The sequence below is a fragment of the Pleuronectes platessa genome, chromosome 10 (assembly GCF_947347685.1).
Source record: "Pleuronectes platessa chromosome 10, fPlePla1.1, whole genome shotgun sequence".
Lineage (NCBI taxonomy): Eukaryota > Metazoa > Chordata > Actinopteri > Pleuronectiformes > Pleuronectidae > Pleuronectes > Pleuronectes platessa.
In genome coordinates, this window is record NC_070635.1 from 12,011,436 (window position 1) to 12,037,681 (window position 26,246).

The 26,246-nt window shown below is 42.1% G+C and overlaps 1 protein-coding gene across 5 annotated transcripts in view; it reads left to right on the forward strand.

Annotated features, from left to right (window-relative positions):
• The first annotated feature begins 1,075 nt into the window (after nucleotides 1–1,075).
• The window catches only part of galnt1 (UDP-N-acetyl-alpha-D-galactosamine:polypeptide N-acetylgalactosaminyltransferase 1), a 38,448-nt gene continuing 13,277 nt past the window's right edge, over nucleotides 1,076–26,246 (forward strand). Inside the window, exons 1-4 of one of the 5 annotated variants that reach the window (XM_053432139.1) lie at nucleotides 1,076–1,535; nucleotides 16,672–16,784; nucleotides 23,715–23,854; nucleotides 23,954–24,122. In XM_053432139.1, coding sequence (XP_053288114.1) covers nucleotides 23,716–23,854; nucleotides 23,954–24,122 — 308 coding nt within the window. In that variant the 5' untranslated portion in view covers nucleotides 1,076–1,535; nucleotides 16,672–16,784; nucleotide 23,715. Of the gene's footprint in view, nucleotides 1,536–2,238; nucleotides 2,917–16,671; nucleotides 16,785–23,714; nucleotides 23,855–23,953; nucleotides 24,123–26,246 lie in introns of those variants that run through there. The other 4 variants (XM_053432140.1, XM_053432141.1, XM_053432142.1 and 1 more) reach the window with 4 other exon arrangements.

Consider the following 26,246-nt stretch of genomic DNA (forward strand, 5'->3'; position numbering starts at 1 on the left):
GAGCAGTCACTTCCCTGAGGGTCAAAGTGTTGCTGTTTGGTTAAACCAGGATAAGGGATGCCTTTCGGCCAGGAGCTTTTTCCCATGGAGTTCACTAAAACCTCACACCGCTGATGGTAAGGATCTTGACGTGGATATAAATGGATGATTGTATCATTGCTTGTCTTGATGCTCCCTCAATCTCTGTCAGACAGTTTCTTTTGTATAAATACTTGACACACATCCATTCATATTGGACCATGTCTTTTCTCATGGGTGTTGTTAATAATTATGTCATTTTATTAACGTGACATCTATTGATCTCTCACTTGTGGCTCTCTGTAGTTTGTGTGTGTTTTCCAGCTTAAAGTGTTTTCGGTAGTCTTCCTCACTCTTGCTGAGGGTTAAGGGCAGAGGTCGCGTACCAAATTGAAAAATTGTGAATATGGGCTATAAAAAATACATTTTGACTGATAATTGATTGGTCTTAAATGAAGACATCGCTCTGTTACCGATGGAGTTTGACAGCATAAGCGTTTCCCCTTTCATTTTGAACAGATTATTCAACATAATCTTCTCTCATATGAAACAATCAGCTAAAGTACAGAGGGTGCTAATTAAAATTCCTGTCTTGTGAATGTGAGGCAGCCGCAGCTTCCCTGAGGGTTAATATACGGCTGCAGTGTAAAAGATTTACCCTCTGGTGAATTATAATGTGGGATTTATAATTATGGTTCTAATGCAAAGACTGTCTGACTGTTTGCCCTTTGACTTTGATGAATTCTTCTTTATTATAACTCACTCCTCGGTCTGATTCGAGTTAAATTACGAGCCCATATTAATAATAATTACGTACCTATGCAGTTAATCTCTACAAGGCGGCATTATTCTAATTTATAGGGCTTTTATGTCAAATACATGCATTTATTATTCAGTATATCGTCTATATATTCAGATCTGTTGCTCCTCCCTCAGTCATTGAGTCCAAACCTCTTGTCCAGACTAAATCCTGCACGGTGCTCACATTCGAATGCAGCTGTAGCAATTTTTTTGGTAAAACAGGATGGGATCTGTTGAAGTATTTCTTCCGGGTTGGTGGAGGGAGGGATGAGCGGTGATGCTGCCCGGGTTCGCCTCGCACATCAGCAGCCGAGCTCCTCTCCTCTCCCTCAGTGGGTGAGACAGACCCAGGCAGAGGCAGCACGTCCGTCCGTAGAGAGGGGGAGCTCACACCGCATAGCGCCGCTGCCGCCGTCTGAACCCGCACTCCCAGTCTCGGTTCCCCTCCCGATGGATGTCTCCTCCGCCGCCGACTTTTTGACACGGTGGTCGCGTTCGCCTTGAGAAACACACCGGCTATTTTTCCCCCCTGCCGAGGTTTGTCTCGTCGACGCGGGGAGAAGGGACCACACAGCTCCCTCCTCCCTCCACCATCACCGTTAGCCGGCTAAGCTAGCTAGCCCGCTAACTTAGCTGCGATACTTTGTAACCGCGGCTGCTTTCTGCCCGTCGTCTCTTCTCTTCGGAGGCGGACCCGAGGAGCCCCGTCAACCCGGGTAAGCGAGCAAAGCGTGTGGGAGCCATTGTGTTGTCGTGTGTGTTCTTTTTCGCCACCCGCCGCAGGCTTGTTTCTGGCCGGCGGAGCGGTGAGGTTATCTAGCGGCAGCGGGCTGGCGCCGCTACAGCGGAGCGGCTCTTGTTGACAGAAGCAGCCAAGCAACCGAGATGTGATGCGACTCACCGCTAAAACACACAAATGGTCACTTTACTGGATCGGTATTGGGTCAACACCAGTTCCTCTGCACAGGGTCAGAAACGAGCTTTCAGGAATAAAACACATCTCATCGATAGCGAGGCTCATAAATACTTTTGCACTCGAGAAAATGTCGATGTGTGGAGAATGGGCCACTGCCAGAATAATATGATCTCACACTTGCCGCATATGCCTGCAGCCAGTTTCCCTGACAGTTCAAATGGCGTGTGCGTGTGTGTGTGGAGACCGTTAACAGACAGCCTGCATCCGTGCACGGTATCATACCGCAGCTCGCGCTTTAAATGGACCATCGTGGTTTACGTGCACAGTGGAGGTACGCTCTTCCTCATCTGTGTCTGTCCCCTGGACATTTCAGAGCTCCAGTGTTGCATCACAGCCTGGAAAGATGAGCAGTGCACTCGGAATGTAACCCCTGCACACTGCTTGTTGTGTCCCCTGTGTCCTGATAGAGGTCAGGTGATTCCGCTTAGTATGATGCATGTGAAGACTCCCAGTCATTCAGATCCTGCTTTTCACAGTAAAGTGGAATCATGTGAAACTGGACTAGATACTTGCAGGCGTTATCCACGATGAGAGGACTTGGACTTGCCTTTATACAAATGGGGAGAGAAAAGCGAGGGACCTCAATGATCTGTTCCCTTTGCTTTTTGGGCTGTAGATTTAGAGGGTCCTCCTCTTCCTCCCATGTTAAACTTAGGGTAATCACATTTCCTGTAATTCAGTCACCTGGTTGAAGCATGTGCAGGATGACGGTGTGTGAGTATCTGTGTGTGACTCTATCTGTGTGTGAGCAGAAGAGACACCCTGAGTGAGTGACAGAGGAGAGAATGCATGAGCGAGTGAGCATTAACAATGCTGTAATTATCTGGCGAGATAAGAAAATGGATTCAGTATCAATCCTGCAAGAAGCAGCAGCTGTGGAGCAGAGCAGATGAAGAATTGGGATTGACAGAGAACCGCTTAAATAAATCTGTCATGTTCCTCAAATGGGGAGAAAAGGGAACCATGTATTATTAATCCCTGGTGAGTGTGTGTGCTGTTGATTGTGTGCGTGCAGATGGAGAATGGGCTGCGTCGCTGGAGGGAAGCTGCTGAACCTTTGTGCTACCTGTAGCATCGGCTCTTGGTGCCTGAACATGAACGGTTTCCTGAACTGGGTTGTTGTAAGTGTCATGTTTCGGACCTCGACTGAGAGTTGTGTATCTGAACTCAGTGCTTTGGTAGGGTTTGACTGTCTCGAACCGAAAGGAAATGAATCATGTTCCTCATTTCAAGGCCGTGGAGTCTGCGTGATGCGTTTCCTGCCCTGTGTGTGTTAACTGTGTGTTCAGGCCTCAGCAGCTGTGCCTGCTTTGGTGTACGTGTCCCATTTATTTTTGTCAGGGTTTATTACAGTTTTTTAGCAAATTGGGAACATTTTGGCCTAGTGAGGATCATTATATCAGAGATTAGCATTTGGATTATGATAAAATCCGATGAATGAATTGAATGGCATCAATCATATCCATCAACATGTGTGAGATAGAAATGTGTGTAGTGTAGATGCATCACTGTGGCTGTAGCTTATATGGAGGTAATGTGTAAGTAATGAGCTGTATGCTTCCTCTATGTAATGGTAATACAGGTGGTTTATGGTAACAGCATGCTTTGGAACATGTTTTGTTTGATCTTTGCTAAAATCCCAGTCAAAAGTGCCCAAATGCAGCCTAGATGTTTTGCTGTTACATCTTTTTAATCATGGTCATTAATTAGATATGTCCCCAGCCCCATAATTAAGTTTCACATCCGTAAAAATGAAAGTGAAGATATCCACTGCATGTGTCTATTAGTATTTGTGCTCGTCTGTGTTTGTCATTGAGGGTGGCTGCAGTGCATGTACTGCTCTCCGAGCTGGTCTGGAACAATAGCTCTATTCTGGCCCCTGTCTCCGGAGAGAGGCAGCAGCGTTCGGCGTTCCCGGCACTCAGTGTGCCAGCGAGGCTTGGTTTGGGATTGGGTTTCCACAGCCACCTGGAGCTCAGAGCACAGGAATGCCATTGTTCCTCCTTCCAGACTATGGCCGGATCAGATACACATGCAAACACACACATGCACACAAACAGGCACATGCATATACACACGATTAGTGCACAATATGCATGAGGAGCTCATACCTACTTTCCTGACCCTAAAAAGTTCAGTCACCCTGTGTTGCTATGTTGTCACTGCTTACGTAAATAGACAGTGTAACATCAGGTTGGTGCACCCTCAGGCGATATCCTTGTCTGATTGTTTGGTTTTTCATTTAGCTTCAAAGCACAGTAAATAGCTGTATTTACTGTAGTTCCACGCTTTGTTATGTTGTTTATCTCAGCTGATGATCAGCAACCTGCCTCAGCGTTAACAAGCATGTGAAAGGAGTGAGAAGTTGTCATAACTGCTGAGACAAATTGGTCAATTAATCAGTTAATTCACCGACGGAAAAATAATTAACTGCAAATTTGAGAAGCACTTAATCATTTTAGTGCTTTGTCAAGCAAACTTGGCAAACTGAGTTTAGGTTGTAGGTCAGACAAAACAAGCAATTGGACAATGTCACCTTGAACTCCAGCAAACAATTAACTTATTAATCAAAAAACCATTAATTGATAATAAAACTATCTGCTTTCAAAGCACAATCAACCGAACATGAAGACCTGTGACCTTGAATGTCATTTTAAGCTCTGGGAAATGGATACATATTACTCTACTGTATACTAGAGAGAGATTACACCTCTGCCATATCTGTTCATGCCAGTGAAATATCAGTTTGACTTTGCTCACTCCAGTGTTTGTCTTTTTAATGAAATCTTCCGAAACCACATCAGACTCACGTACAGTGTTTCACCTCTGCAAAATGGGAGATAGAGTGAGGGAGCGATAGAGAAAGAGAGCAGACAGAAAGGTCAATTTTACTAGCTAGCAGTTAAAAGTTACATAGATTTTTATGACCTATTGACATTCACTGCAACTGCTGCTGTACGACACATGCGCACACCACCAAATTCCCCGCCATACTGGGATAAATCCAGATTAAATAAATCCCCCCCCCCCTCAACACACACACACACACACACACACACACACACACACACACACACACACACACACACACACACACACACACACACACACACACACACAGAGGCACACACCACCCTCTACCCTGGCAGAAATACTGGACTTATCTCTACGCTTTGCATCAATTTGTGTTGAAATCTGGGCTGTTGGACTTTGTTGGACTCAAACCAGTGACGCTATATTACTTCTATTTATTGGCCTCATTTATAACTAATTGAAATTGAAAAAGCTTGGGTTTGTTGCAGCCTAGTTTTATCAGAGATCCTACAGATAATCACTCCGGATGTTGTAGCTATTTTAGCAGGATCAGATAGCTGTGACCTAAATGGTTGATCTTCAGACAAAGTGAGAGAATCAGAAAACAGAGAGAGATGAGAGAGAGAGAGAGGGCGGGCGGGAGATAGCAAAAGCAGTATTTGGAGGTTTTTCCCCTCTCAGAGTCTTAGTCATTTAGTCATTTAGTGTGTGTGTGTGCGTGTGCGTGTGTGTGTGTGTGTTTTTGCTGATGTGCGTTTCTTCTTGCTCTCCAACGGGTCACACTAGGGATAGAGTTCCATAGAAGTGGGTCAGTCAGTGCCACCAGGGAGTCTTGCCAGCTCCCTGCTCCCTCCAGGGCTGGAAGCAACCAAAGGCCAACACATAAACCTTGGCTGTGTGCATATTTTCAGTATAATTGTATAGATTGTTTGTGAGTATTTACTATTCATGTGTGTGCATATACACAGGTGATGTGTAAAGAGTTTGATTTTCTCTTTTGTGGTCTGTCATTTATTGACACTACATGTTTACTTAACTGTACTTTGACTCCTCGTAAACAGATTTACTGGAAACAGATATATTGTAAATCTAAAGGAATAAGAGCCACATTTCTCAGGATGTTTAGACTGCTCACAGTGCCTCAACAGATGATTCAGAGCCTCTAGCCCCCAGTGTGTCTCAGCTGGATATACAGAGTGTTTCTGCTCACTGAATGATAAGGAAATCAGATTTGGCAACAGTATTCAGCAACAGTCGGGTCAGGGTTGTGCCGATAAATGATCATCCTGGTGATTGACGATGGTCAGAGCTTCCCCTGATAGCCGAATGTCCAAATAATAATGTATTAAATCGGTATTACATGTAATTTATGCTAAAGTGCTATAGTCTCACATCTGCATCTCCTAAATATATCCCACATTTGCTGGTTATATGTAACAGTAATCCAGTGATACACATGTTCACACATACACACACACACACACACACACACACACACACACACTGAACTCTGACTGCACCGGTTGTTGTGTGTAGGTTTCCTGCTGTTAGGCTACTGAAATGGAGCAGGGATCAAAGACACATAGAGAGGACATGTTGTGTTCTTTGCCTGCCTGCTATTCAGTTTTTGTGCCTGGAGATCAAACCTTTGGCCCCCATTGCGAGAGAGAGAGAGATCAACACTATTGGGATAAAATTAGAATGATTTCTTCGAAATTGTTGTTCAACCACATCTGAGTGTTTGTAATTGTTTTGACCCTTGAAGGGGAGGTGAGAAGCTGATCATACCAGAGAGGGGGAGGACACTGTTTTGTTTTACTTGACCAGTAACCCAATGAATTGCTTTGAGGATGACCAATTAATTGGGATCGGGGGAGCCAATGGCCCGTCACTTGAGGATCACTGGTTGTATGGTGGGTCCATTCATGAAGTAAAAGCAATGTCATTATGGTGCACCTTAAAAAAAATCATATTTAAATTCAAGTTGACTTAATGACAGTATGTGCATGGTATTAACTCCTGGCTATTGTAATACATGGTTTACTTCATAAACAGATGCTCTAAGAGTCACCTTGAACACCTGAATACAGCTCCCCTGGTATCATTGTGTAACTCTATACAGTGTCAAGCTTCACTCCAACGATTATGTGTGCTGCTCATCCATCCCTATGTTGCTCACAGCATCTGTCTGTGTCTGAGATATGACCCGACAGGAAAAGACATAGTTTCCATGGTGACAGCCGTGCTCCTTGCCCACCCCACCCCCTCTCAACCACCATAGGAGGAAGTGGAATATGTCCAATTTCTGCTGACTCATAGCGAAACAATTGTGTGACACACACTTAAACACAGATGTTTCTCCTCACTCTGGCCTGATTGTTTTTGTGGTCTTTTTTAATGTGTTCCACTCTGTGAGTGTACACTGGCTTCTCCATCCAGCTGCTACACCTGTTTGTTTTGTGACAATTTAATGTCATGGGAATTTTCTTTGCTGCTGGTTTCTAAAGAGGAATACTTTATGCAGTTCCTGTCAGTTAAAGCCAGGATACTTCAACACTGCTATATTTTAGCTTTAAAAGGCATCATGACTGCTATGTTTACACCTGTCGTCCACACGAGTTTGGAAACTATACTGGTCCCATTTTAGATTAAAAAGTCTGCATTTGCTTTATGATTGGTACTTATAGTTACAACTGTCACGACTTAGTATGTAACCAGCTGCAAAGAAGAGAACCTGCTTCAAGTGAATGCTCTAGTAATATATGTTTTTTTTTCAGGACATATGGGAAAAGTTACTGATTCAGTCCTTCGTTTTCGAATGCAGCTTTAAAACGAAAACGTATTGTTATGGATGTAGTCTCAACCTTACTCTTCCGGAGCAGCTGGCACTGTTGGTTTATTACTTACATTTTTGCGTGTAAGGTGATTGTGGCTTGTCAAGTGAAGGGGTCAAGTGGTCAAGAAAAGGTACTGAGAAAAATAAATCAGTAACCCTCATGTTCTAAATAAAAAACAGCAACACAGTAAGTTTTGTTTACATATATTTTAGAACAGAGCATTTATACATTTACCTTTTAAACTCTATTTATATATATTGTCTCAATCCATAGTGTTTATTTTCAGCTCTCTCCACTCTGTATTCTTTACACCAGTGAAGACATTCCGTTGCTCTGGCAGATGTGTGATGTGTTACAGAGCAACCCATCTGCCCAAGGCTCAGCCCGAGTGCTGAAGGTGCAACAGACACACACTCGTTCACCTCTGGCTCTTATCTGATACCAGGCAGCCTCTCTGAGTGTCTGAGCATGTTTCTGCTTCTTTGTTTGTGTGACTCCTTGAGAGCAGTTGTTAGTCCCCAGTCACACTGATAAACATATCAAGGATTACTACTAGCTGATGGACTGCAGAACAACAGACCCCATTGTGCGTGTGTGTCTGTGTGTGCGCGCTAAGCCATTAGAAATTGCATTTCTATGAGCCACAAATGTCAGGTGCACTGGGTTTATAGAATGAGTGTGTGTGTTTGTGCATGTGTTGTATGTGCTGCGGTGTAATCTACCAGAATTTGGAATGTGGGTCAGTGTGGCTGCAGCTCTGCAGGGAGAGACAACATCAGGATACTGCCCTCTGTACTTACTGTAGGTGGACTTAAAAAAGATTTCACAACAATGCAATAGGAAACGGGCCACCCTGTGCTTTGGTTATTTTAGTCATGCATACCTTTTTGTCTGCATGCTCAGATAGATGTGGTCAACATATCAAACAAGGGCATCTAAAACTGTGTGGACCTAGTCCTAGTGTGTGTGTGTGTGTGTGTGTGTGTGTGTGTGTGTGTGTGTGTGTGTGTGTGTGTGTGTGTGTGTGTGTGTGTGTGTGTGTGTGTGTGTGTGTGTGTGTGTGTGTGTGTGTGTGTGTGTGTGTGTGTGTGTGTGTGTGTGTGTGTGTGTGTGTGTGTGTGTGTTAGTATATTTAGATTTTGCCGGTGATTGATTGGGCAGTTTGCGCCAGCCAATAGGCTATTGAGTGTCCATTATTTTTGATATATGATCCCACAGACCAAACCACTTGTTCTGGACCAGAGGTGTTAAATAACAGGTTTAATGAGGAGCGAGGCTGCTAACACGCAGGTTACATGATGCTGCTTACCGTCTTGTGAAGGACAGCTGGAGATAGCAGATGTCTCCATTTGTTGGGAAGTCATTTTAATGGCACTGTGTTCGCAGTGAAATGAAAAGTGTCGCTCTCATGTGAAAGGAGGCTGAAGCAGTGGATACTTTACTCTCCTGCAGTGACTCAGCACACTTAGCTTGCCAGGTATGTGATTATGGGTTCTCTAGATGTTTCCTTCTCATGAATTAGATCATTTTATCTTTGGAGACGATTGAAGGTGTGTTACATCAATGGCTCTCTTAGGTTTTCCAATGCATTACATAGCAGTTGCGTATATCAGGTTGCACGAATGACACAATGATGAAATTCTTGCAATTACTTGAAAACAGGCAAGTGACAAACTCATGTATATGAAATAGCCTGCATCTAGAAAACCTGCAATTCACAGCTTTCCCTACATTATCAGTATTTTATATTTCTAAGTAAGGCAGGGATTACCAAACATTAACAGACAAACACAGTTAAGCTTGTTGTTAACTTAAATTTGTAGTTCATTAGTTGAAAACCTGTCTGTTTGGAATGGGCTGTTTAACAGAAAGCTGTTCACCTCTCTGTTCAAAGTTTGGTGAAGCAAAGAAGCCAGAACTGGAGAATCAGTTGTCATTGCCGAGAACAGGCTGTTGTGAATGTGTTGATATTGTGAACGACATCGTCCCTTATGATGATGAGTCCCAGCCGCCTCAACAGTATGTGAAGTGTGGAGCTGATAAAATGAACAGTTCTTGAGATATGTGACCCACATACATACAGACAGACAGGCAGACAGACAGGGATTTCTGGGATCTCCAATATAGTGTTTCAATACACACTGTGTCTTTAAGAGGCAGTGGTTATGCATCAACTCAAAAACAATATGCAAAAAATATCAGATTGAAAGAATCCTGGCATCTCTTCTCAATCACCACCTTTTTCTATATAAAATTATCTAATCCAGAAGGATTATCACAAACCCAGGTTTAACCAGTGGTCCTCATCATCAACAGTCCAACATCCTGACAGCCAGCCACTGGCTATGGGACTAATTCAGTCAGAGCATATTTTCAGGATCTGGATTAATCCCAACAAGCTCCATTTGAAAAAAAAAAAAAAAAAAAAAAATTGCCACAGCCTTGCAGCTTTTGGAATGACAAATAACAACAACAACAAAAATCGAATTGCATAACAATTTCTCAGAAAAGCTAATGCATCGTTAGTGAATTCTTGCTGCAGGGGTCATAGAAGAACAGTGTAAAATCCAATTTGAACTGATTGAGGACCAGGTAAGTGATGATTAGCAGTAAAAAAGAAACGCTGCATAAACACTGTACACATGTTGGAAAGTTTCCAGCTGCTAATGAATACACAGTCACAATCCGTCCACAGGTCCAATGTTACTCCAAGAGATAAACCTCTGTCTTTAAAATGCAAATATAATCACTGTTGGCTGTAAATGTTAACAAGCTCTTCTTTTATTCACATAAAAAATGTTTTCTCCTCTTCAGCAGTTTATTTTTAATCTATAAAACATAATGCAGTTTGTCACAGTTGGTTTTATTGACTGAAAAAAGCCGTGGTTTTTCCCTGTAGTAATGCGATAAGCAGTTGTTGTTTTTTTAAACAAAGATTTACAGTGAAGAGAACTTATTATTATTATCATCATCTCGTTTGAGCTGTGGTCTTGAATTTATGTCATTGTTTTAATTTTACTCCTCTTTCATCTTGCTTTCTTCTTTTAACTTCTTGAATGAGTTCTGAAGATGGTTTCTAGAAATAGTCTCCTCCGTTTTACATGTGTAATTTACAATCCTTTGTTCTGTGTATATTTTAAAGCTTTTAAATACCCTGCGTTTTGTTAAGGGCTTCATGGAAAATTAACCTCACAATCGTTAATGTTATTGCTGTGCGTGCAGCTTAAAACGGCCTCAGTTGTAAACGCAGAACGTGTTGAATCTACATTTTTTGCCGCTTTACCACAAGAGAAAGAGATTACATGCCGAGTAGAATTGCTAGGAAGTCTGCCCTGGATTGGGAATGTTGCCGAGAGCATTTGAGCACACAGCTGGGGGCATGCACGCACTTCAGCTTTATCCTGTTAACACTGCTGCTGGCCAGCGCAGGGACAGCAGGGAGATATAGAATCAAGAACCAAACTGTAACTCTCCAAATGACACCAGGACACATGGGCATAGATGGGACAGTTTTGAGCTTAATCTTTTCTGTGTCAGGACGCAGAACAGGGAAGGTAGTGAGTATGTGTGTCTCCGTGTGGTGTGTCTATTGTCATCACTATCATTCCGTTAACGTCTGTCCAGCGGCCTGCTCTTCTGTTTCCTGTCCTCCACAGTCTCCATAAACAGGAAGCCAATCTCTCTCTTTCTCTCCGTCCTTCTCTGCCTGTTCTTTGGTCCCCCTGTCTTCCTCTTCCTACCCTGCCTCCCTCTGTGAGTACATACAATATATCTGGAAAGTGACAGGCTCCCAGAGCATGGCCTTATTGTGGAAAGCAAAACAGGCTGTTGTGGAAGCTGTTTCATCCCTGATAAGTTTGACATCAGTGATGTCTCAGGAGATTTTGGACCAGTTGCTTCATACCTATTCTCTCCTTGCTATTCCTGGCATTCCTGTTTTTCCTCCCTGGGCGTCCCCCTGGAAAGCTGTCAGAAATGGTGAACTATGCCTGTTGTTGCCTGTGACACTGTTATTGTCATCTTCTGTTGCCTTTCGTCTAGTCTCTATTTAGCCTGAATTTAGAGTTTGTTGCGTGCTTGAGGTGCTCCAGGCCCCTCCGGGCTTTCCTTTCCCACACCATTGGAGACATGAAATCTTTGACAGAGCAGGAGATCGAATGGATAAAGGTGGAGGGGAGGTGCAGTTTGCACCGATCTGGCCCAGCACTGTTTGTTGTTGCTCAGGCCAAAGATGTCATCTTTGGAGTCCTTCTGGTACAACATACGCTACAAACAGTCACATAACACAAACAGAAACATTGGCTAGGAACCAAAACACACACACACCATACACACATGCTCATAGAAAGCTATCATGTGGTAAGAAAAGATACCTTTTTTCCTGTCTTTCCTAAATTTGGCTCTCTAGTGTCTTTCCTTGGCAGTCTTGAGAGAGAGTGTGGAACAGTTTGGTTTAATTCTTGGCCATGGCTGGTTGGTCACAGTTTGTTCACTCTGAGCTTGGGGAATTGTAAAGGACTGATTTGACTGTCTGTTAGTTTTAGCTCAGCCCACAGCACTCTCTAAATTGTCCAGAACAAAGTTTGTTTGAGAGCTCCTCAACAGTGTTTGGCCCTGGTCTTGCTTTGCAGCCTCAGTCATGTGGGTGCAGAATTGCATGAACCACACGATCGATGTGTTAAGTGATTTCTACTCGCTGAAATAGGACTTGTGCTTGCTAGCAGAAATATCTTCAGTTGTTTATCCATGAGCTCATCTTCCCCTCTTCATTTGTTAGTCTGGCTCTATCCCTGGTCTTATTTATGACAGGAATTACCTCGACTCAGACTGAATGGAAAGAAGCCTGTGTGGGAGACCAGAGAGTGAGACTTGGTGAAGTAATAGCAGGGAGTGTTCATTAGGGTCACAGATTCAGGCAAGAGCAGGGTGGAATGGTTAAGACCCAGCCTTTTGGCTGCCGAGCTGCATTCTCTGTGTTCATTCTCAGCTGGTCACAGCTGGAACAAAGAGAGGGAGGGAGGGAGGGAGGGATGACAAAGACCTTTCGAAGGAGAAAACTCTCTTTTCTCTCAATACTAATATACTTTTCTGCCAAAACAGTAGAGATGTTCAGATAATATTTTTCCCTTCCCAGTAGTGATTCTGTTTCCTGGAATTTGCATATCGACCCATACCGAATACCAATTTGAGTAATATTCACATGCCCAAAGTGCACTGATTTCTTGACTGTACTTCCTTGGCAACCTAGCAACACACACACACACATTTCAAGTAGGTCGAATTTATGATTTTGAGACAGGAGAATCACATACATTGTTCCTTATAAAAATACAGACAAATTCCTCACATTATAGTAACTGCCTCACTGCAAAACTCTGTGTTTTCCTGTGAGTGTGGATGTTCACACTGACTTAAAAAAATGTTATGCATCAGCACAAGTTGAGTTATAACATGTCCTGCCTTTAGAGATTAATGTTGTCAAATAAGCTTTACTTCCGCAGATGAATGGAGCAGCACGGCAAACTATATTTAAAGTGGATGAGTCATGTCTTGCTAATATTTGATCCCCTTAAGAAGGTTAGAATTGGCTCAGATACCTGATTCTTACAGAGACTGGGTGTTTTCGAATTGAAGACGAGACGACTATTTTATAATAGACGTTAGCAGCTCTCGCATCAACACAGATCCTCTCAGAGTAGATTCATATCTCTGCTCTTTGGAGGCTTGTTTCAGTGTATTGTTGGCTTTGTCATATCATGTTCATGGGCACTGCTCACTGTCTGGACAGGTCCACCGCTGCTCACTTGCTCTGCATTACACACCTGACTAAGTGTCTATCTGTAACCTCACCGCTGAGACCTCTCATCTGGTACATGAGGTGAGTGCATCTTTGTGTTGAAGGCCAGTTTACTTGAATGTGTGAAATCAGGTCCGTCTTAGGGCAGCAGTGGCTATTGTTGCACGTTTTAGTGTCTTTAACAGTATGAGGCAAGGGTTTACATTTTTACAAGAAAACACTTAATGGCGATGTGTAGGAAAAGCTGAGGTAGCTGCACATGTTGGAAAAACCTCCCGATTTTGCTGCACTGCTGGACAAGAGCCCGGCTAAACACAGGCATTAAAAAAACACTCAAATTTCACTTCAATAGCCTAATAATTCAGTAATGTTTTTTTAAACCTTGAAGTTCGTTGTTAAGTCTCTCATGCTCCTTGTTGCTGCTCTGTGTCTTTTCCTCCTGATCATACAGCACTCATTCATGGACTAGAGCAGGGGTATTCAACCAGGGGTCCACGACCCCCTGGTGGTCCGCGACAGCATTGCAGGGGGGCCGCGAAATTAACTTTGATATTTCAACACCTTTCCAGATTACACTTGAATATCGTGAAAAATATCTAAAATAAAATAATATGTCTAAAATAATATAAAGGTGATGAGTGGAACCTTGAAACCGGCTGGGGCTAGAAACTGCCAGTAGTTTTCCCCTGTGCATGCGTGTTAAAGGGAGATGTAGAAGAGCGGTTGACCTAGGTAGAAAAACTCTCAGGAGGTGTTGGAGATGTAGTTTGTGTGATGGGAATTTTTATTTTTCTAAAAAGATGGCCCAAAAGGGCAGAATTAATAATGAAAATATTAAATAAAACAAAACAGTGAAAAACAAATACTTTGTAATAAGAACAATTTATTGGCATAATAGCCAAAACAATTAATTGCTATAACAGTCAACTTTACCACGTTCGCTAGTTGAGAAACAATTTCTTAGGAGAGTTATAACACTTACATCTATCCAGTAGCAGTTCTCCCAACAGAATGAATAGACACGCTTAAATCGGGCCTAAGCACGCCCCTACAGTTGGCACAAACCATGAATGTTATGATCACCGTTACTTTAACGTTCGCTCAACATGTCGGCTACATGTCTGTATATTTAAGTCATAAACGTTATATATTGATGTACATATGGTTCTGAGATGCATCACAACCTCAAACTGCATTTGAATTTTGTTTTCAATTCTTAAGCACTGAAAATCAACCATTTTTGTTGTTTTTTACCCAGATTTTTCTAGACTTGTTCAGTAGATATACCTAGATTTGTTTGAGGTTTTTAAATAAAACCAACATGGAAAACCAAATGTAAAAACTTCCTTTTATCCACATGCACGCACGCACAAACACACACGTAGGCACACGCGCATAGGCACATCAGTGGGCCACGGATTACTTTCTAGTCAGAATGGTGGTCCCCCGGACAAAACCAGTTGAAAACCCCTGGACTAGAGTATGAAATGGGCAGAAGAAGACGTTTGCTCTGCCGTCAGCGACAGAGATGGGTTGTTATTTGCAATGCAGTGTTGTGTGTGTGGTTCTGTAGATTTATTTTGTGATTGTCAGGGGAAGCTGTCGAGTATTTATAGAAGCTCTTGCTCCTCCTGCCTCCAATTTGCAGATGGATTACATTCCACTCAAACATTTTGGAGTTGTGTGAAAGATGCAGGTTCAGAAAAGGTGGAAGTAAAGAGAGATGGTGTGCAATATCATGTGAATTCATGCAAAGAGAAAACCGGGGAGGAGATGAGGAGTGATGAGGAATGATGACTCACCGAGGAGGAGACAGACAGACAGACAGACCCCTTTGGTGGCCAGGACTTTTCACATACTCAGGCAAACCTGCACTGCAGTACAGCTTCCTTACAGTCAGTATGCATTAGTGTGTGGGCTGGCAGAAAGAGATTTATGGTATGGCTCCTCTTGTAATACAAACTATTAAAACACACACACATACCTGTACAGTGGCTAGAAATATGAAGTCCCAGTGGAGCAGAATGATGACTTGGCTTTAAAGTAGGCCAAGGACCAGATTGAAGGACAGACACACACACACACACACACACACACACACACACACACACACACACACACACACACACAGTGACACTGAGTCATATTCACCCTCATCTTCATTCTCTGCGGATTTTTCAAAAATAGCAGATTAATCCAGTGAAATGAGCAGTTCTGAGAATCCGTCAGTTGTCCGTCCCCATTTTCCCTCCCCCTTCATCCCTCATGTCTTTTCTATCCCTCTCTTTTTATGCTGCTCCAAGGCTAGCAGAGCGCTTTAGGCTATGTTTAACCTCTGGGTGGGTGTGGAAGGAGGGAGCACGATGGATTTATAACACAATACCCAGAGATGCAGAGTTATGCCGACAATTTTGTAGATGACTGACAGCATTCGAAAGTCTAACCCTTTTCATGCCTTTTTGATGATGCACTTCCACTAATACCGGGAAGCGTTGGTGCTGCTGGAAAAATGCCTGGTGACATTGTGACTCTGATTGTGTGATTATGTGAGAGAGATGAGTGTTATTATTGTGCGTGCAGAGACAGGAAGTGTGTTTGAGGTCGTTGAGTGACAGTCTCGCTCTTGCCTTCCTGTGGTTGCAATGCGGTTTTGCTTCCCCAAGGTGCAATCAGAATGCCTGCTGTCTCTTTTCCAGGCTTATTGGGGAAAAAAACACACTCCCCACTCCTCGTTCTGTAACTGGAATGTATAAGCGGTAAAATAAAATGGAAAACATAGATCAATTACAGTACTCAAGATTTTGATTTTAATTATTGTTCTGTAACACCAAATTACACAATCATATTACAGACATGGTCCCTCAAAAAACAAATCAGCATTCATGAGATTTCCGATGATCTTATATATATTTTTTTCTGCATTTTTTCATGAGGAATGTAAACTGCAATAATTAGAACAATGAATTGTCTGGCCAGAAAATATTAACATTAAATACACTCTCTCTATCCACCATTAAGTGCAGCATCTCAATGCTAGATATCATGGTCTCAATCTCCTGTTGCTGCGTGAGCCAACCTCATTTTCCTGCTATGGGACATCAGTCACTCTCACTCTCATCCTGGCTCTCTTCTCTTTCTTCCTGGGCCGATCACTACACTTGTAAAGATGTTTGATGTTGATGAGTGTAGTTCTGTCATAAGTACTCATAACTAATACGTGCTTAATTAATAGCAATATGAAAGTGCTAATCTAAATAAAAATCCAAACATTTCAGGCCACTACTGGCTGCTGCAATTTCTTGCCCCACTGTCCCCATGGTAACAATTCCTAACTGCGATCACACTTTCAGATCACATCAAAGTTTTTACTTATCTTTGCAACTGCTCAGATGTTTACAGTGGGTCTGTATCTATCTTGTCTCTTCAAGGAGCATGTTTGAGTGAGGAGCCAAGGAGGAAGTGGGATCTCTGAAGCTCCGCCCCCTCTGCTGGTGGAGCACCCTTCACATCTGACCAGAGACCCCTTTAGTCACTCGGAGAGGTATGTATACAGGGAGGCTGGGGCTTTTGAAATGAACAACAGAACAATGATCTGACTCAGTTGTCCCTCTCATGCTTCACTGTCAGTAGCTCATTGATGCATCAGTTTAAACACTTCCAGCCAATGTGCAAAATCCAGTCAGAGGTTTTGTAGCAAATCCAGAGGATTGACCATTGAGAGCTGTAGGCTGCCTTCCATCACTTGCACTGGAATAGTTGTTATTGTGGATCTCTAGGTGACCTGTATGAACAGGAAGATCAATTACTGTCACCAAAACGTCAATGTTCAGACAGAAGTATTATGTTAAGCAGCAGATTTGTTTGTTTCCCTACTATTATTTTGAAGCAATTTTCATACCGACATGAACCTTCCCAAACTTCTCTTTATATGTTGAATCTGTTATTATTGTTAAAATAAGTGTTTTTGTATGTTGAAGACCATCTCTGTTGTTATTGAGGTGGATTAGTTCTTACCGCAGAGGCCTTACTGCTGTTCAGATTCATTAAGAATTATTTTGACTATATACCTATTTAAAACTATTCATTGCAAGAAATAAAGACTTAGTGCAGTCATTATTTATGCTTTATCTGATTTCCAGGATGATTAAGATGTGATATACAATGTTATTTGATATACAATGCTAACCTAACTGTTTTGCTTGTGTCTAGTATGCTACACTTTCTGATGACAACCATCTTGAATCTGGTGCCTCCAGTAAAATGTTGATCTTTGCTCTGACTCTGCTGCTCTGTTCATTGGGAAATAAAAAGTCAGTGGCAACTCTTGATGAGATGTCAAGCTTGCACTGACTTGTCTTTGTGCAGTCAGGCATTAAAGATTACTCAATAGGTGCAGTTGTTAGACTGTGTTAATCAAGCATGTTCTTTAAGCTTTCCTAACTTCCTAAAGGTATGGAGGGGAAGAGATTTGTGCAGTTCATTGGTGAGAGAAGATGAAACAACACTGCCAGGGCCAAGGGTTTGATAGCCACCAATGCAAAACATGATTCCTCATGGGAAGTGGGGAAGTTACTGTAACAGAAATATTCACAGATATGAGCCGAGAGTTGTATATCTTAAAATGAGTTTAGTAAACGATAAAAATAAATCGCCAGATTTGTCAGTCCATTGAGATTTGGAAATTTGTAGACAAATCTGTGAACACGCACAAAGATATTAATCGCTGGAAAATCCTAAATCCTCCATTCTGTAGATTTGCATGGTTGAGATCAATTCATGGCTGTTTGAGAGGATGAATTGAATATGAGAGAAAAAGTGGGATTATGAATTGTTAAAAGAGCAATTACAGCATACTTGCATCACACAGACCTAAAAAAAAATGGGGGGGGGGGGGGGGGGGCTGCGGTTTGAGTGATATTATGTCTGTTATAATTTATTTATTTGTATACATGTGCTGTGTGTTCTTTGGTGTAGCGTACCAGGCAGCTGTGCTGTGTCCATCTGTCAGGGGAACACCCTCTGTGACAGGGATATTTATTGATTTTGGCCGAAAATGCCCTAGTGATTGGAGATTGAAGTGTTTAATTCCACTTTGTGCCTGTGCTAAGCTTTGCATTGGTAATCAATTTTGGCTGGGACTTTTACGCTGCCATAGGCAATTCTACCTGTGTTGCTGTTTGCTTTTTTTATTCTCAGTTTTTTAACTTTCTCTCTCTTTCTGACAAAAAAATTCATAAGTTTTTGCAGCAAAAGGCAGCACAAATGTATTTAAGTAAATGTAGTACTACAGAATTCACTGACTTCAGCAGCAGAGCTGAAAGTGTATTACAGCCGACAGACACATGTCCGTCACTCTTTTCAGTTTCCTTTACAGTTGATTGTTTGTAGTGAGAACATTTTGCGACATATCCTGTGTTGCTTTCTTCAAAATCACACAGCTTGGCTTGACTTGACAAAAACGATAAACCGACTTGGTGAGCCACAGAGAATTTGGCCTGTGGCTCACCACCTCGGTTTGTGAGCAGTTTATGAAACTCATAATGAACAACTCTGCCAAGTTTCATTAAAAGTGTTGCTATATTAATTGTTTTCTATCTCAGGGAGTTGTAATGACTTTAGTAATGTTTGAAGGGCTGATCTTTGTTTCAGGCAAAAATACCCACCTGTGCTGTAAAACACTGGGAAAACCCTGTAGCTGAGAGCCAAATATATCAATCAGCCACAACATTGGATGTATATATTTATATTCTGTATATTTTATGAACATGTTCGCATACAGAAAATATATATATATATATACACACAGTATATGTGTGCATATATTCACACTCTGCCTTTTGCTCTATGAATACTAGTAGCTTTTCCTCTGTTTTTCTCTGCCTCAGTACTCGTCTCGCTCTTCTTCCTCTATGGGACCAGTCTATGTTTTGCTGTCAAGGTTATGACCTGGAAATGAATTGATCCCAGCCATTTATGCCAGGAGCGGCTGTGTACCTCAGCTACTCCATAGAGAGCAATGCATATGGGATGTCAGGCCACGCTGTTCTGTTTCACTACTAATATTAGCCTGAGCGTTGTCCTGCTCTAGTTGAGAGAGGTATTATACGACTGTGGAGAAAATCAGCCTCCTATCAGTGTTTTCTTGAAAACTGTTAAGCTTATCAAGCTTATCAACCTTATCGTGACCCAAGGAAACTCCACACACTTTAATAGCATCATCTCTTCCTTTCCCTATTGAGGAGGCATCAGTCAAAAATGAAGATACATATTTACATATTTGTTTTAGAAGGAGAAAGTAGTTTAAATGAAAACCATCTGGTTTTGTAGAGCAAAAGAAAAACTCTGCTATACAGAGATTAATCAAATAAACTATCTTAGTTTATAACATGAATTAGCAGCTCAAACTTTCTTTGGATTAATGACACACAAATGAATCCCCCTCTCTCATTGGCTCTCTCTCATATGAATACAATGTCCCTCTCCTCCCCTTTAATTTCATTTTATAGATATGAACATAACGTCCCCAGAAGGAAGGCACCTTGCCCGAGTCATAAATTGTGAAGCAAGTGAAGCTCCGGATCCTCAAGCTCTCACAGAGTTTTACAAGTGGTTTGTGAGAAACCCTGGTTGTGCAATCTCTAAAGGAGGATTAAGACTGTGGAAAAGAGGAGAGGAGGGGATATGAAGAGGGACACAGAGAAGGATGTGAAGGGGGAAATTGTGTTCTTGTAGGGAAGTAGTGATGGCAACCGCTCTTGAAAGGAGACGACATCACCAAGAGACGAGCAGGGGAGTGGGGGTGGGGTGGTGTGGAGAGAAAGAGCAAGATGCCCGGGATGGAGATATAAAAGAAAGATGGAGGGAACGTGATATGTTAATGGATTAGGGAGCGAGCGTGGAGATGCAGGGATGGAGAACTGTGTCTACTTTATGTCATAGGGAGCCAGGCTGTTTAAAAGAGACTTCAAAGAGACTAGCTCCCAACATAAACTAAACCGACACACACACACACACTCACAAGGGCCTGAGGCGGCCGTGAGCACAGAGGAGACCTGAGGTGTCCTCTGCCATGCCTGATTAGAAATATAGTGAGTAGTGAGGAATGGCTGAAAGACAGGAATCGAAAAATGTGTGTGTTGAGTCTATATGTATATCCATATCCTCTCTGCCGCTGCTCGGAGCGCTGCTGTCTAATTCTTTTACATTTGCTGTGATCAAATAGCATTCAGGGAAACCAGTTGACAACCCTCTGACAGTGGTTTGAAACAACTTTGTGAGCAAGATGATATGTGTGTATTTCTTTCTGACTGAGCGCTTCCATGTCTGTCTAGCTCCGTGTCTCAGTTTGCTGTTATATGTTTGGCATATGTGCCCAGTTCTTCCTGCAACAGGAACAGAGAAAAGGGAGAGATATACAAGCTTCTGCTGGTTTATTAGATTGTGTCGTGTTACTGTGCAGAGGTCAAGCGAGGGTGGTACAATCCTGCAGTGGTCAGAGAAACAGAGAGGAGATTGGAGCGCTAGGGCGAGATATCAGGCATCCCACTGGCCCTGGAATTTCAAGAATTTTGGAGAAGAGTGATCCAAACGGAGAGATGAGAGTTTTTTGAATTCGTAGAGGATATCCAGGAGGATCTCTGAATTTACCTTACAGGAATATACAGGAATGGGTTTTGTGTTGTGTTGCTTTGGTTTTATATTGGGTTTCAGCTGTTTCTGATTGTTTCTGAAACCGTCTTTGAACTTTAAAGTGGGTCAGAGATGCAATGGGAACCCAGAAAAATGAAGAAAACCTGTTTGCTTTACTGTGGCTTTAAGAAAAATACAGAGGTTATTTATCAAAGTAAGTAGATGTATTAAACAACTAGAGGGGGGAGCTTTGAAGACAAACACAGACTACAGCATGGCAAAAAAAATTTTTTATCTCATTCAGCCATTACCCATGTGCTCCTTCTGCACTCACGGCAGTTGGAGTAACACCTGTGTGTGTGAACATAAGCACAGTCACTGGTGTGAACTCGCTGTGATGGTAACACTCAATATGAAGACATCCGTACAGAACCAAGCAAGCCATTTTCCTGTCCTCCCACACAAACCCACACACACTCGTACACACACCGTTATGAATACATAGGTGTCGTTATGAATATATAGGTGTTAGTGCAGCTAACCTTTAGTAGTCTAGTGATTAATGTTACTAGAAGGCAAAAAATAAGTATACTATTAGGGGAAAAGAGTAAATTTGAGAAAAACATGATTATAACCTAACAATATTTCAGTTACTGCAGTATTTTACAAATATGGTAATAATTCAGACAAAGCGGGACTTTATTGGGAGGGGGGGGCTCTTAAACAGACAGTGTTTCAGATAGCGGCTGAAAAGAGCAGCTGTAGAAATGGACAGTTTGTGGACAGTGATGTGTTTTCTTGAACCTTAAAGCATCTAAATCTAAGTAATAACCCAAATTAACATTGTGAACCGGAATATGAGCATAGCATGTGTCAGGTATGTGTCTTGTTTTCATCCACAGTTCCCCTCAACTTATTTTTGCCTATATATTCTTAACGGGGAGTAATAATGTATTAAAATCATATAAAGGTGTCAATTTCTTGCATGTTTTAATGTATTTAAGATTGTTTAGGAAATACTGCCCATGGTCGACGGCCAGCAAAGCTAGGTGCTTATAAAGTTTAAAAGGCCACTCTCAAATGATCTGACACACATTGTTTTCCATGTAGATGCCAGTTCACTAAGAATGTTGTAATGCAAAAATCACGTTATAAATTTGATTTAATCCGCTGCTCACTGAGTGCCAGGGTGGGGCTTTTTTAATATGTATGCACATGCATACGCCCTTGTTGCTCATCGCTGCAGCTAAATTGATGTGATTAAATTATTTTCTTCTCCAGGGTATAAGAGTTCATATTATCACATTGATAAACTGGTGGTTTCTCTGCACCAGTTTCTCTATGTCAGCCTCAGGGGAAGAATTTTCCAAGGTTACAAAACTCAAACTGCATGACAAGCTTGACTAGAGCAATGAAAGTATCCAGTTGGGATCAGCTTTGCATTTGCATCAAGATATTTTTATGGAAACCGCAGCAGTTGTTGAGACAGTGTCAGATAATATTGCTATTGGCTGGTTTCTGGCAGCGTTCACCTCTTATCACAAATAGTTATTACAAGTAGCATTATAAGGCTATTAGTACTTATTTCATTGGATATGTCTGATGAGGAAGTGTAACTGCATAAACATGTCGGTTGTTGAGGATTTCGGGCTGTGCTGCAGAGTGGATACAGTACATAGCTTTCAATTGGTAGCACTGTAAACTACTGCTTTGTCAGGACATTGAAACTATTTGGCTCTGCAGGCACAAAAGTCCTTAGAAAGGACAAACTTACAGAGAGCAGACAGATCTTCACTTTTCTGCTGTACCATGCACATTATGCTACCAGAATCCTATCAGGTGGAATTTAGAAACGCTGCTCTGCAGTTCTCCATCCTCCCTGGCTGCTAAGTAAAGCTAAACTAAGCTAAGCTAGCTATGCACAAGCACCTTTTTGCTTCCCAGGGGCCATGAGAGAAATCACCGTGGCCAAATTAATTTTCTCCCTTCTGCTGCTGCAACCTGAGGGATCATTGAGGCAAAGATTCAGCTAAAGAGAGGAGAGATGTGGCTGGAGGAGAGAGGGAAAGGGGAGCAGAGGAATTTTAATGTGGTTGTGTCTGTCTCTCGCTGCCTGCCAAAAGAAAAAGCAATTACCTTCACAGCTCCTCTCTCTGCTGTGTGTGTTTGTGTGTGTGTGTGTGTGTGCGCTTAAGCTTACCTGATGGGGGGGGGGTGTGGGTGTTTGTGACTGCACTTTGGCACATAGGGATTTGTATGTTAAATGTGCAAACGGTTGTTGGGCTTGTACACTACAGGGTATTTGATAACTCTAATGCAGTCGGTTTCTGCCTTGTAACTTCACATGACAGTTGAAAGCAACTGATACAATAAAACAATCAGTCCAAAACACCAATGTCAGCCTTCAATGTGCTTTAAATGATGTCAGACACTAATCTTATTGAGTAACTTTTGCAAACACCCTAATAGATTTACACTTTTCTTCTGGAGTGATGTTAGATGGAAATGCAGCAATGCAAAGTGTCCATTTTGTGTCTCCCTACTCAGTGTGGAGGTGACCGTTTGGAGAAGTGCTGATAAACAGCTGACAGATAAGAGCCAAGAGTCAGGCAGACAGGCAGGCGGAAGGACAGATGGAGGTGTTGTGAAGATACTCAGGCACAGAGCTTTGGGACGAGCGGAGGTAGAGGCAGGACGGGGGGGTGTATGAAAAGAAACAGAGAGTGATCTCTGCAGAGCTTTTGGAAAAGGCTGTGATTGTGTGCGCAGCTCAGGGGTAGCCATCACTTCTCATCTCAGCCAGAGCTCTAATATTTTTGTCATCCTTTCATTACATTTTTAGGATGCGGAGGTTTGCATACTGTAAGGTGGTTTTGGCCACCTCTCTGGTGTGGGTGATGCTGGACATGTTCATTCTGCTCTACTTCAGCGAATGCAACAAGTGCGACGACAAGAAGGAGAGGGGACTGCCTGGGAGAGACCGTGAGTGAATACTGATGCACACACTCACACACCCACACACACAAACACTCACATCCAGCATCTTCTCTATTCAAATCTGTCTGTTTGTATCTATTATAGACACTCTCACCAGGCCGCGAGATGGGCCCGGTGAAGGTGGGAAGCCTGTGGTAATTCCTAAGGACAACCAGGAGAAGATGAAGGAGATGTTTAAGATTAACCAGTTCAACCTCATGGCCTCGGAGATGATTGCCCTCAATCGCTCACTGCCTGACGTCCGCCTGGAAGGGTGAGCAGCCTCCCCGCAGCTAATCATCTGTTCCATCACTTTCTCTGGCTTTTCAAATTAAGTTCTCCTAAAAATGGATTTCAGTAGCACTGCTGGTTGAGATACTCTCTCTAGTTATAATTTGTCCTGCCACACTTTCATAATGAACTAGATTACCCTTCTCATAATAACATAAGAGATCTCAAACTTTGTGTTTCCTCTGTTGCTGCTTTGTATAAATGTGTGGAGTTTGCATGTCACCTTCTTTTGGATTGTCTCTCAAAATGATGGCTCACTGGATTCTCTGCTCATCATATGTAACTGCTTTGACAGACTGCCGTTCGTTTACCACTGTATATTGTGGTTTGATATTTGTGTTAGTGTGTCCCTTAAGAGTTGCCGTATGGCTTCTGTAAGGCAGGGGTTGATTGTGGCGTCCTTATTGTGACACGTGTTTGGATAAATGAAAGAAGTAGTTGCTGCTTTTCATCAGATCACATCTCTATACTCTATGTCTTGTTTATTATTTAATTACTCAATATGCCAATTTTAGCGAAGCCGAGACTCTCGGTTAAATCACTGGATAATGATCGCAGGGACCAGCTGTGTAAACAATGTTTGCCAAGACTAACTGAGTAAGTGTTGCCAGTTCCTGTGGAGATGGTTGATCATGTTGTCCCTGTGACCAGCAGGCCAATCACAACTAGGTAGAGTGAGAGGCTTCTTATCGAATAATGTTATATTGTTCGCGTACTGTGGGAGCAGGTCCTGTCTGGTCGACTCTGTGGACTCACTGAGCTCAAGCAAACGGCTCAACCAGAGGATTTTAACGTAAGGCTTTGATCCCATAAAATCCATCGGCTGTTTTAGGAAACAACCTTATGATAAGCAACCTGAATATGAAAGGAAGGACATTTTTTAAATCAGAGCGTAAACATGGTAACACGGATTCCTCTGGGATTTTCCCCAACTGTCAAAATGCATTATATGCTGTATCCTTGTGTCATCCAATGGTTCATTTAAGTCCCCATTGTGTAGAAAGTGAGATTCCCTCGTCTATAATTATAAAGCAGGTTTAGGTGGGTGGTATATAAATGCTGTCAAAGTATCAGAACACTCAATTCACAGAGGAATAAACAAGCTGTCAGACATTTTGGGTTTTAATGTCACACACAGTCACAAAACAGCAATTCTGTCGTTGAGCGAGCAAACTACAAGAGAGAAAAATGTTGATGAAACTGTATAATCGTTGAATGTCCGGAAGCAGATTTGTCAGTAAGTATTAGAGACCAGTGGCAAAGGTGCATTATTAATGAAATATCAGAGCATTTTACTCATCTGAGAGAAGGGAGAAGTGTGACATAAGGAACTATGACGAGATGTTTTTGGCTTTTTAGGTTAAATTCACAGATATATTTCCATATGGATGAATCTGTATCAAAAGCACCCGGAAATGATCAAATATGGGACATTTTTAAGTGAATTTAAGAATGAGTGTGAACCCATAGTTGGATTAGAACATAAACACATTAGACGTGTGTTTCCCCAACTGTCTAATGATTGATTTACCTGCTGGTAGGTTTGACTTCATGTCAATAGATCTAGATTCATTCAAATAAAAAAAATTAAAAAGCCACTTCAAAGTTAATTTTCTTTTTCTCCTGGTCTGGACCAAATGAGACAAACTGCAGACGTGAAACCCTCATCCTCTTCTTATTGACTGTGCTGAGTGTCATTATATTGTTTATTTTGCTGTGACAGACTTAAACCCCCTCAGAATTAGTGTATATAATGGAATTGGGACACAACAAGCTGGTACATTTATATATGGTGACCTCATGCTGCACTAGTGACAATGCCGCCTTTCTGCCTGTCCTATCAAATCAAAACTCCCTTTTCTCCATAACCAACAGCCCATTTGTTCACCCAGAAGTAAGGAAGTAATGACACCATATGATGAGACACTGAGGATAACGACACACATTGCCCAAGTCAATTGCCCCTCAGTTTTATGAAGATGTAAAGAAAATCAAAAAGAAAATTAAACATTTAATTTAAAGTATAGTTGTGAGAAAGTAAAATGTTTTTTCCGCCTATTATTTTACTTGAATATTATTTTATATGTGTAATTCCCAGGTCCTTCTC